The sequence below is a fragment of the Lupinus angustifolius genome, unplaced genomic scaffold, assembly GCF_001865875.1.
Source record: "Lupinus angustifolius cultivar Tanjil unplaced genomic scaffold, LupAngTanjil_v1.0 Scaffold_184_4, whole genome shotgun sequence".
In the NCBI taxonomy this organism is placed as follows: Eukaryota; Viridiplantae; Streptophyta; class Magnoliopsida; order Fabales; family Fabaceae; genus Lupinus; species Lupinus angustifolius.
Genome location: NW_017726721.1, coordinates 1 through 13600, shown reverse-complemented (window position 1 = coordinate 13600; position 13600 = coordinate 1). Strand labels below are relative to the sequence as shown.

At 32.0% G+C, this 13600-nt stretch overlaps 1 protein-coding gene across 1 annotated transcript; it reads right to left on the bottom strand.

The window, feature by feature from the left end:
• Nucleotides 1-7050: 7050 nt before the first annotated feature.
• LOC109340521 (probable purine permease 9) lies at nt 7051-8306 on the bottom strand. The gene has a single exon (XM_019578233.1). The coding sequence runs from the start codon at nt 8225-8227 to the stop codon at nt 7073-7075; it is 1155 nt and encodes a 384-aa protein (XP_019433778.1). The 5' UTR covers nt 8228-8306; the 3' UTR covers nt 7051-7072.
• Between the last annotated feature and the right edge of the window lie 5294 nt (nt 8307-13600).

Sequence of the window (13600 nt, the reverse complement as noted above, 5' to 3'; positions counted from 1 at the left end):
GTCTGGAAACAATTCCAAGGCCTATGCTACCAACTCCATTGCTGACTTTGCTCTTCTAAGACACCTTCAGGTTAAAATAAATTACTCTAAGGCTCCTAATATAATAGAGGTAATTTGGTTGCCCCCTGCTCAAGAAACTGTCAAAATCAATACTGATGGTGCTGCTAGAGGCAGCCCTAGTCCCTCAGTTGGTGGTGGCATTTTCAGAAATCATGAGGGACAAACTATGGCCTGCTTTGCTTGTTTTAATGGCTGCAATGGTGCTCTCTTTGTGGAACTAAATGCTGCTATGCTTGCTGTCAGATTTGCTCATGAAAAAGGTTGGCACAACATTTGGCTTGAGTGTGACTCAATGATAGTGGTGGACATCTTCTATGATAAAGCCAATCCCCCTTGGAAGCTCTTAAGCAAGTGGAATCAATGCACCAGGCTCCTTTCTTCAATGAATTGGGTAGTTACTCATATCTATAGGGAGGGAAACAATTGTGCTGATCAACTTGCTAATTTTGGTTTAACTATCTAAAACATAGTTTGGTGGAATCATTCTCCTACATTTATATTGGAGGAGGTTAATAGGAATCGTTTACACCTTCCCAACTTTAGATTTGTTTCTTAAGTTTCTTTCTTCTTGTAATTCTCCATGGTTTAATATAGTTTTGGTGCCTTGGCACTGTTGCTTAAAAAAAAAGATAGATGTTCTCTATCCAAGTTTTTTGAGAGGTCTGATGGATGAAAGAATGAGAAAAGTATATAAGAGAATGAAAAGATGAGTGGATTAAGGAAAATTATGAGAAAATAATTTATATTTATTTAAAATTTAACGAGTTGATATATCCAATTCACAGAACCAATCAAGTTTTAATAACTATGATTAAATTTGAAAGTGTAGCTACTTTAGTTGAGCATGTGTTATTCTTTTCATTTTTTAATAAAGTTCTTATTTTTGTATTATTACCAGAGTGTCTATGCATTGCTGATGTAAAGATTTATACTTAGTCAGTCTCTGAGTCAAAATGTTTCAGTTTAGTATAGTTACTTTAGTTAAGCAAGGGTTGTTCTTTTCATTTTTTTCTAAATATGTTTGTAAATTTTTTGTTTGCTAGTACGATCAGCTTGTACTTGTTATGGTGGACCAGAGCAAAAAACAAAAGGAATTAATACTAAGAAATAATAAGTACAAGATTATAAATTTGGGATATGACACTGTTGTAATTTTATGAGTTTTTGCTATTCAACATGTACTTGTTTAGGGGGAAAAATATATGATGACTCATTTAAACATGATATTCCTTTCTTTCCCCGAAGCTTGTTTTGTTGTTCTTTGTTAAAATTTCAGATTTCGGCATATGTGTAATGATTATATATTTCTGCAACCAACATTATGAACACAAACACAAACTGACCAAAGTTATGTTAGATGATATACAAACTTGACATGTTTGAAATTGTTGATGCGGAAGACACATGTAGAAAATATAATAGAGAAAATGACACCGAGAAATTAACGTGGTTTAGCAATTTGCCTACGTTCACGGTTGAAGAGCAACAATGATATTATCACTATTATAAAAGAGAATTACAAGTTCACTGCCAAAGCCTTGAGGATTGTATGGCAAAAAACAAAGATACTTCACCACAACCTCTTCTTCTCATTGGCTACAAAAAAGGTTACACTATAGCCACTCATTTTACTTGGCCACAAGAAGGTTTCACCATAGCCACTTCTTTTGTCACATCATTCTCTTTTTCTTTTAAGCCAATATTTAGTAAATCTCCACCTTGGCTAAAAGACTATCATAACTATTTTCATGTTGCTCTTCTTCATGCCCACTAGAGATTCTGGACATCAATCAAGTCAACAGGATTATTTGCACTGGGTATTTTCTCCACTTTAACAATTCCTTTTTCAATGATATCTCTGATAAAGTGCATCCGAACATCAATATGTTTAGTTCTTTCATGATACATTGGATTTTTTGTGAGATGTATAGCACTTTGACTATCAAAGTAGATGGTTGTTTCTTCTATTTGTATACCCAACTCTTCAATTAGACCTTTCTCCCAAATGGCTTGCTTTACAGCTTCTGTTACTGCGATGTACTCCGCTTCAGTTGTAGATAAAGCAATAATTGATTGTAGTGTTGATTTCCAACTAACAGTACAACCACACAGTGTAAAGACATATCCAGTGAGTGATCTTCGCTTATCCAAATCTCCGGCATAATCTGAGTCAACATATCCAATGACCTTACTTCCAACATCTTTGACTTTTCTATACAATAAGCCAATATCCATGATACCCTTTAGGTAGCACATAATCCACTTCACAGCCTTCCAATGAACTTTACCAAGACTTGCCATATACCTACTTACCACACACACTACTTGTGCAATATCTGGTCTAGTGCATATCATGGCATACATAAGACTGCCAACTGCACTAGCATAAGGTACACTTGACATCTCCTCATTTTCGCCCTCAGTTTGTGGACACAAGGCCATTGAAAGTTTGAAATGAGACGCCAATGGAGTAGTGACTGGTTTAGCATTTTGCATGCCAAATCGTTCCAACACTTTCTCAATATACTTCTTTTGTGATAGAAAGAGCGTCCCTTCTTTTCTATCTCTCTGAATCTCCATTCCTAGAATTTTCCTTCCAGCTCCTAAGTCCTTCATTTCAAACTCTGAGCTCAATTGAGCTTTTAAGCCTTTTATTTCTGACATGTTCTTACATGCGATCAACATGTCATCAACATAAAGAAGGAGATAGATAAATGACTTATTTGCCAGCTTCTTGTAGTAGACACAACTATCATGCTCACTTCTACAATAGCCATTTTCGAGCATGAAGGTGTCAAACCGTCGATACCACTGTCTAGAAGATTGTTTTAAGCCATATAAGGATTTCTTCAGTAAGCAAACATGATCTTCCTTCCCTTGAACTTCAAATCCTTCAGGTTGTTTCATATAAATTTGTTCCTCCAACTCACCATGCAAGAATGCTGTTTTGACATCTAGTTGCTCAAGTTCCATATCAAATTGAGCTACAATGGCAAGTAGGATGCGAATAGAGCTATGTTTTACCACAGGGGAGAAAACTTCATTGAAATCAATTCCTTCTCTTTGTGTAAAACCTTTGGCCACTAATCGCGCTTTGAATCTTGCATCTTCAACTCCAGGAATTCCTTCCTTCTTCTTGAAGACCCATTTGCATCCAACAACCTTTTGAGACTTTGGTCGTTTCTCAAGAACCCAAGTATGATTCTTATGAAGAGACTCAATTTCCTCTCTCATGGCAGAAATCCATTTGGAAGCTTCTTTATTGTTGATAGCTTCTTCATATGATTGTGGCTCACAATTGCTGATATCATCAGCAACATTTAGAGCATAAGACACCAGATCAGCATAACCATATTTCTCAGGAGGTTTTATATGTCTCCTTTGCCTATCCCTAGCCAACTGATAATGTTGCAATTGGGATACATCACTACTAGTAGATGCATCATGAACTTCTTCTTCTTGATCAAATGTATTTTCCTTCGTTGGCTCCACCTCAAACTCCACCTCAAACTCCACCTTCTCCGAGATACTAGGGTCTTTGTTTTCACTTGAAGACTCTTTATGAGGCTTTAGCATTTCAGCTTCATTAAAAGTAACATCCCTACTGATAATACATTTTCTTTTCTCTGGCCACCACAACTTATATCCTTTTACACCATCAGGATATCCAAGAAAAATGCATTTCAATGCTCTTGCATCAAGTTTTCCTTCTTTGTTATGAGCATATGCAGGGCAACCAAATATCCTCAAATTATCATAATTTGCAGGAACACCCGACCACATCTCTTCTGGAGTTTTAAAGTCAATAGCCGTTGATGGACATCTGTTGATCAAGTAACAAGCTGTATTGACAGCTTCCGCCCAGAATTGTTTTGGCAATCCAGCATTTGACAACATACACCTTGTCCTTTCAAGTAAGGTTCTGTTCATCCGTTCTGCAAGTCCATTTTGTTGAGGAGTGTGCCTCACAGTATAATGTCTGACAATACCATGATCCTTGCAAAAGTTTCCGAATTCTCTGCTACAAAACTCTAGGCCATTGTCAGTTCTCAGTCGCTTGATCTTCCTCCCAGTTAAAAAAAGAAAACATTACACTTTAGTACAATGTTTTAAATACACATATATTCTCAATTATATAATAAAAATCAATTTAATACACTAAGCAAAATCCTAATTCATATTAGGAAAAATATAGGCGTTATAAGGTACTTGGGAAGGACCCCACAAGTCAGAATGTACATAATCCAACGTGCCTTTTGTTCGATGAACTGCATTGTTGAATTTTATTCGACATTGCTTTCCAAAAATGCAATGTTCGCAGAAGTCTACCTTCCCGATTTGTTGACCACATAGTAATCCTTGCTTGGCCAACTCGACTAGACCTCTTTCACTGACATGAACCATTCTTAGATACCATAGTTTGGTGACATCAGAATTAGATGTTGAGGATACAGCAGCAACACCCGTCATTGTGTTTCCTGGTAACATATATAGCTATTCTCTTTCTTTCCTTTCATTATATTCTCTTTCTTTCCTTTCATTACAACCATAGCGCCTTTAGATATTCTTATAGCTCCACCTTCACCTTTGTAGCTATAACCTTTTGAATCTAGTGTTCCCAAGGAAATCAGATTTTTCTTCAATTCTGGAACATGCCTTACATCTGTCAACGTCCTTACGATTCCATCGAACATCTTGATTCTAATTGAGCCGATGCCAATGACCTTGCAGGGAGCATTATTTCCCAAAAGGACCTTGCCCCCATCTAAGGGTTGGTAAGTTGAAAACCAATCCTTAATGGGACACATGTGATATGAGCATCCAGAATCAAGTACCCATTCATCTTTTGAATCGTGCTCTGAGACTATTAGTGCATCTGCACTATCATAGTCATTTGCTACAGCTGCATCTCCATATTCACAAATCTTTTCCTTGCCTTTGCGCTCTGGACAATTCTTTCTTATATGACCTTCCTTATGACAATGAAAACATTTATACTTTCTAGGTTTCGCTTTAGACTTGGACCTAGATTTCCCTCTTTCACCAAATTGATTTCGCCTCTCTTTTCTTCCTCTGGCAAAAAGACTATCACCTAAGCCTTCAGATCTCGAATCTGATACTCTTTTCTTCAGTTCTTTTGAGTGCAACGCCGTCTTTACTTCGTCTAAGGTCAGATCTTCTCGACCATACATCATGGTGTCGATGAAGTGCTCATAAGAACTTGGAAGGGAACATAGTAGAAGAATTGCTTGGTCTTCATCTTCAATTTTAACATCAATATTCTTTAGATCAAGAATAATTTTGTTAAATTCATCCAGATGATCTTTTATGGGTTTTCCTTCCTGCATTTGAAGGGTATATATTCTTTTCTTCAAATACAGCCTGTTGGTGAGTGACTTCGTCATATACAGGCTTTCCAGCTTCAACCATAATGAAGCAGCTGTAGTTTCATCTGACACTTCTCGTAGAACTTCATCTCCCAAGCACAACAAAATTGCACTATGTGCTTTTTCCAGGTTTTCATCCTTCTCGTCCTCAGTTAGACTCTATGGTAACTTGTTTCTACCTTCCAAGGCTTTTCCCAAGCCTTGACGAACTAGTAGAGCTTTCATCTTCAATCGCCATAGGTTGAAATCATTTTCTCCATTAAATTTCTCCAAATCAAATTTAGCACTCGCCATGATAACCGTATACCAGAACAGTATCGTAGTCCGTGAACATACACCAGGAAAGCTCCCAGGAAAGAGAGGTGGGTCTTAACAGACACGCTTAAATACCAGGTCTTTCCTAAGACAGAACTTTCCTAGACATGCACTTTCACACTATTATACCTTTCCAGTAACAAGAACAATTCTTTTCTGGTGTGTAAGATCAGACAATGCTGCAAACACAGAGCATACTAAGAATTTTCTTTTAGATCGTACGACTTAGCATGCAAGAGCTCTACAAGCTCTGATACCAGTTTGTTGATGCGGAAGACCCATGGAGAAAATATAATAGAGAAAATGACACCGAGAAATTAACGTGGTTCAGCAATTTGCCTACGTCCACGGTTGAAGAGCAACAATGATATTATCACTATGATAAAAGAGAATTACAAGTTCACTCAAGTGTTTCACTCACTTCCCAAAACCCAAGTACACCCAATATCACTCTCACTCACTTATATCTTAAACACTAAAATATTCCTCACAATATTAGAACAAGAGAAGAAGAGAGAATATGCACTAAGGCTAGAATATTGGTGTGTCTTACAATGGCTTGGAGCATTCCTATTTATAGCCAAAGCCTTGAGGATTGTATGGCCAAAAACAAAGATGCTTCACCACAACCTCTTCTTCTCATTGGCTACAAAAAAGGTTACACTATAGCCACTCATTTTACTTGGCCACAAGAAGGTTTCACCATAGCCACTTCTTTTGTCACATCATTCTCTTTTTCTTTTAAGCCAATATTTAATAGAAATAAATATTAACCAAAACCATTTCATTAAGCTTCTTTTTTGTTGTTTTATTTCCCTACTGAGCTTGTTTTTATTGCAAGTATTTGAGAAAGTTGGAATTCAAGTTTGGCATTTTTTTGGTTGGTTTACAAGTTAGAAAGTAGAGAGTACCTCGGCATAACACTAAGATTGTTACTTAAAGAGTGACAAAATATTATAAATGATATTTTCTTTTCTTCAATTTTGTATTTTGGTTGTACCATTTTTCACAAATGTAGCAAACAATGAAGTGGACAATGTATAATAAAGAAAACACACAACTCAATTAATTTTCATATAGATAAATAGATCTAACAATTTAGTAATAATGGAACCCATTTTATTATCAAAATATAAGTACCTCTCAATCCTTATCTAATTATTGTCATCACTAATAGTTAGTCTAAGGATCTATCAAAAGTAAATTTATTTGATAGAAATTGGTTCGTATATAACTTATTTTAACTATATCTAGAATGTAACATATGAAACATCATTTTACATGATACAATCTTCAATAATGGGCCAAGACTACTCATTCTCTTGATTAGTATCTATGTTTTCTGCATTGGAATTGGTTTTACTCTCATAGTGATGATAAATGTATGATATAAAGCCCCAAAGAGCTAACACCATAGAGATTGCCTTTATCCCATCCATTGTTTCATGAAATAATATCACTCCCAAAATTGGAACAATAGGATCAGACAAGGCACCGAGAGCATTAGCAAAGAGTGAAGACACCTCGAAAATGAGCCCTACACTACCAATGGAGTAGAGCTGCCAAATTATTGCGATGAGAACCAAATTCAACACATACGATGTCTTCCCCATCTCATATTCATCCATTTCATTTCTTAATCCTTTCCACTCGCCACTTGCAAAAAGTCCAACAAAAGCAACACATGTAGCTACAACAGATTGATATATAATCACATTCATTACAACATTGAAAGATTCTCGTTTTAGAACCTTCTCAAATGCGAGTTGTGTAAACGAAAATAACAACCCTTCTCCTGCTGATGCAAGAATTGTGCATATGAATCCGATCACCTGGTTTTTCTCAGAGCCTTCGATTGAATGTTCACTTTCAGTTTCAGTTTGAAACATAAGGAGAGTGGAGGAGAAAGTTAGAAGTACTAGAGAGTTTATTATATAAGGTGAGAACTTCATCGAATTGAGGAAGAACGAAAAGAAAGCAGTGAAGGCCAATTGTGATGAGCTAATGATTGCATAAGTAGAAATAGGGAGATACGAAAGCCCAAGTGAAAAGAAATAACATTCTAACACCGCGAGGAGACCAGAGGTGACATAGATAAGTGCTAACATAGAAGTAGATGATGATGATTGATTTGAATTGAAGTTATTTCTAGTTGCACTTTTGAATGTCGATATATAATAATAAGGGAGCAGAATGGGGAAGCCTACAAATTGGACAAATGCTCCAATCCATTTGGTGTTCCCACCTTTGTCATAGTAAGACTTAACCATCATTGTTGCAGTTGATTGGCCTAACACTGCAAATACAACATATATGGCTACCAAGAACCAATGACAATTTCTTTTTTGGTAATTGGTCCTTGTTTGATATATCTTATTGTTGCAAAAATTTCCCTCCATTGAGTTTTCTTTGACTTCTTGATCTGCTTCAAAAACATGCCAAAAGATCAACTTCTTAGATAACATGCCAAATATGTTATGTATGCTTTTGATCTACTTCAAGGGGACTCATTTTATCTAAAGTAGTGTATAGTAACTTAAATTTGCATTTTGTATTATCAAATGTATCGCCTTCCGTTTTTTGAGTAGAGGATTAATCCCTTTCGGGATGCTGCTCTCCCTCCCAACAAGTGTCGCTTCCAGGAATCGAACATTTGACATTTTGGTCATCCTGGAAATCTAGCAGGGTTTTACACCACTAGACCAACACCTTGTTGGTTAATATTGCCTTTAATATTGAAACTCATTTTTTCCCTTAACTTATCAATGTTCTTACCAGAAAATCTGTGTTAAAAAACGATTATTGATTATGTAAGGAGTATACATTGAGTTAACATTGATTTTCAGCATGAAATACAAACTAATGATACACCTCAACTATGCCCTGGCCCTTAAAAAAATTATTCATTGCCAACTTCTAATACATATACTTCAGTCCTTTTTCCAGTTCATACAAGTAAAAAGTACTGTGCATGATTATAACATGATAATTCTTAATTTTAGAATGAAAACATAAAATAATAATGCAACACAGAATGAAATGTAATTCATATAACTATATAGAAGCCAAGATTCATATAACTATATAGAAGCCAGGATTTAAAATAGCAATTAAGGATTAACCATAGTTACATTTAGTATTAGTAATTAGGTCTGCCCCGCCCATGCCAACATAATGCCCGCCTAAATTATGGCAGGCATGGACATGTCTAATTTTAAATAGGACATGAAATATCATATCTTGTCCGTTCTAAACATGGTTAGGGTAAGTTTGCGAGCTGCCCTAAATAAAACTAAAAAAATAGATGCAAAATTATATATATTTCATATAAAATAAACAGTATATAATTTGTATATATACAAATGTATCTATTGTAAAAAACAATCATACAAATAGAATAATATCTATGAAATATAAATGTAAATGCATAATATAAAATATGGATAGTACATAATTTACATACAAAATGCAAAATGAATAGTACATATGCATATATATATATATATATATATATATATAAAATATAAAAATACAAATGTATGTATATAATAAGAAAATAATAGAAATTTATCGCATTTGATATATAAATGTATATGTAACAAATGAAACACATTTTCTTATAATAATGTCATAATAATATATTATGACATAATGTCATAATAATATATGTTATATAAAAAACTTGGATATATAGATATGTTTCACATAGCATGATAAATAATTTATTAGCTTATAGTCATAGTAAAACATGAATGGTAAGAACAAAAATTATAAACATAAGTTACTAGACATTAACCTTTTTGCTCTTAGTGATTTATAATATCTTAGCAGAAAGTGATGTGTGTATATATTAGTAAATATTAAAGATAAATATATCAAACTTACAATTCAAGAATAGTTGCACTTCTTCAGGTTCTGCCATGGTAAATGTGATCAAATTTCAGAGAAACAAAGGTAGATAAAAAGAAAGAAATAGAACGTAATTATCTGCAAAATGAAAATGAGGAAGTGCATATATTTCTCATGCAAGTCAAATGGTAAAGCTCACATGCCTTGTTTTGTAGAGAGATGATATTTTCAAACCAAATAAAAAACATAGATTATGAAAAATAAACTTTTTTTTTTGAGAATCTGAAAAGAGGAGAGTCTATTAAAAAAGTTAATCACAGTCAAGAAAAAACAATGGGTATGTTTCTAGATAATCTTCACCATACACTAAGAGCATGTTTTGTTGTGATGATGATTGGATATAACTCTAATCAAATCTTTCATCCTTAAAAGTGTGTCATCCTATTATCAATTGTCGAATATTGATTAGAAAAATATTTTATTATTAAATTTTTAACTTCAATATTTTTTTTTATTTAACCAAAAAAACGTAATACACTTTTTAAGAGAATAAATATGATCTAATAAAATATATATGATAAACTAGAATTAAAGTATGATGAAATATGAGACACTCTTATCTAGTATTTGATATATAGCAGATAATGATGAGAAAAGAGGTAGAAAATACATTAACTGAATAAGATATGACATACCATGACAAATTATTAAATTATTAAAGGAGTTGAATGATTCTTTACTTGTTTATTTATTATTTTGGTCTACATCATTCATGATATATTATGGAGACAAATCAAAATAATATTAAAGTAAATATTTCTTTATTATTTTTGGTTCGTTACACTATATTATAAGAGCGATTTAAACAATATTACTTTAGAATTGTTGATGCATTTTGTAACAAAACATAATAAATATACATTGATTTGTATATTATTTATACTTGTCTACACAATATATCATATTTTGTTTAACTTAATTGTTTTATCACATTTTTTGTTTAAAAAATTACACTTATTTCTTATGCAGAGGTGGTCAGTGTAATGGAAATATAAAAACTATGAGAGGTTTGTGTAGGTGTAAAAAAGTGAGGGGTGATTATTATAATTTCACTAAAACTCAGGGGGTGTCAGTGTAATTTACTCTTATAAATTTAGGTTGTCCTTTGTATATATTTTTTTTAACTCTTATTTATATTTTTTATTGTTAGTGTTTATTACATTTGAATATTATATTGTTTCATCATTTAACTAGTGTTATGACAATTGCCACGCTGCATTTTATAAATTTAAATTTTGGCATAATGATGATATATTTAATTTTAAATAAATAATAAGATATAAGTTAGAAATAAAAATTATTAATAAATATAAACTATGAGAAAGCTATTTTAAAGGTCAATTTCTTTATTAACACTATCATTTTGACACTCAATACTTATCTACCAGATTTTTTTTTTCAATTTAACAAATTTAATATTATAGATTTGTACTCCCATAAATAAAGGTTATATACTAAAATTTAAAACTAAAAATTTATTTTGAGTACATTGATAATTTAATTTTAAAAATATAATATGATTTAAGTTGAAAACATTCAAGAAAAATGTAGTTATATTATCTTCAACCACATTGCTATTAAAAACTGCACTGGTTTAACTACATTAATATTTGAAACAATACTTATGTATTAATAATGTAAAAGTTTTTTTAAATAAAAACATAATTTGATATTTTTTAAATAAAATTGGACTAATATTATAAGTTAATATAGTCTTAAATAAAACTTAAATTTAATAAAATCAATAAATTCATAATTTTCTTAAATATATTTTAATAAGTTAGTAAAATTTGAATAAAATTTAATAGTTAAATATTAAATAAAAAAATAAACTAATCCAACTTAAATAAAATTAATAAAAGTAATAAAAAAATTAAATTAATAAAAAATAAGTTAATATTATGAATATATATATAAGTCAAATCTTAATATTATAAATTAACACATTCTAAATAAAATTTAAAGTTAGTAAATTAATACTTTACCATATTAATTTTAAATTCACGAGTAATAAATATTAGTGGTAAAGATTAGTTTAATTTTAGAGAGACAATGTGATATAAGTTGGAAATATAATTATAAATAATTAGAGATAATTTTGTATAAAATGTCACACACTTAATTTAAAAAATTAGTGGTAAAATTATAATATTAGAATATTAGGTCAACACAAGTATTATTTTATCCACTTAATATTTTTATAAAGAGTAAATAAATTTAAAACAACCATCCTTTGTTGAGAAGTTTTCCCCATATATTGATATTGACAATTGTTCCTTTCTTATAATTCAATAAATCTAATATTTTATACTAGATCTTTTACACGGTAAGTTTTATAGATTAAGTTTTAGAAACATTTAATATATTAATAATGATAAATTTAATTTTAAAGAAATAATAAATTGTAACTTGAAAATATAAATTATTGATAAAGGTAAAATAGGACAAAACTAACTTACTTTGTCTAACAAACAACATCCTTTAACTTAATTAAATAGAAGTTAGAAGATATAAAAAGTAATAGTTTAGAAATATAATAGGATTCAAGTAAAAAAATATACATTATTAATTAGGGTAAAATAAGACAAAAGTAATTTAATGCTCCTAAAAGTTAATCTCTTAATTGATAATATATATATATATATATATATACTATTAATAAAAGTAAAACAATAAATAACTACCACCATAATATAATTTTTATATTTCAAACTTATCTTTTTGTATTATTAATAACTACTTTAAACTTTCAAACGTTACTTTCATTTTTTATATTAATATATTATTAGTATTCCACACATTCTCTTATTTTTATATTCTTTCTTTCTCAACCCAAGTAAAGCAAACAATAACATAATAATAAACATCTATAATGAATATTAGAGGCACAAAATGTGAAATTCGCATAAGTTTTATGTATATCATATCAAATACCACATGTTATTTTCTAAATTTCATTCTCTATTGAGTCTATATATTGCATTATATATCATAAAAAATAAAAATATGGGTTCGAAAGTTGATGAAGGCATATTCTTAGGATATTCATTACATATCAAGGTATTCCGTGTATTTAACAAGTATACCATGCAAGTAGAAGAGTCTATTCATGTGCATTTTGACGAATCTTCTCCAAAAGAGAAGAGAAAGGTATTTTCTGATGATATTTCATGAATACTTGATGAGGTGCCTAACCAGGACATGAATGGGATCCAACAAGAAGTGGAACAAACAGCAGCAGAGCAACATCAGGATATGCCTATCGCATGGAAAACAAAGAAGGATCATCCGCTCGACAAGGTGCTAGGTGATATATCTACGGGAGTGGTAACCCGTAGCTCTTTACGAAACTTCTGTAATTTTGTTGCATTTGTATCTCAAATGGAGCCTAAGACCATTGATGAAGCCATTGAGGATGTTCACTGGGGTATAGCTATGCAAGAAGAGCTAAACCATTTCGAGCGAAATAATGTGTGGGACTTGGTCCCCAAACCAAAAGATCATCCCATAATTGGCACCAGATGGGTCTTTCGTAATAAGCTAGATGAATCTTGCTTAATAATTAGAAATACGGCCCGCTTAGTGGCCAAGGGCTACAACCAGGAGGAGAACATCGATTATGATGTGACCTACGCTCTTGTAGTGAGACTTGAGGCCATTAGGATGCTCTTGTCTTTTGCATCAATTATGAAATTTAAACTATTTTAAATGGATGTTAAAAATGCCTTTTTAAATGGATACATTCAAGAGGAGGTGTATGTTGACCAACCACCGGGGTTTGAAAACTTCAAATACCCAAACCACATATATAAACTCAAGAAGGCCCTCTATGGCATAAAACAGGCTCCCAGAGCCTGGTACGATAGATTGAGTTCATTCCTACTCGAAAAAGGGTTCGAAAGAGGTTTGGTCGACACCACTCTCTTCAT

Excerpts from the sequence above, each read along its gene's own strand:
- LOC109340521 (XM_019578233.1), bottom strand. The coding sequence starts at position 8,227 with ATGTTATCTAAGAAGTTGATCTTTTGGCATGTTTTTGAAGCAGATCAA.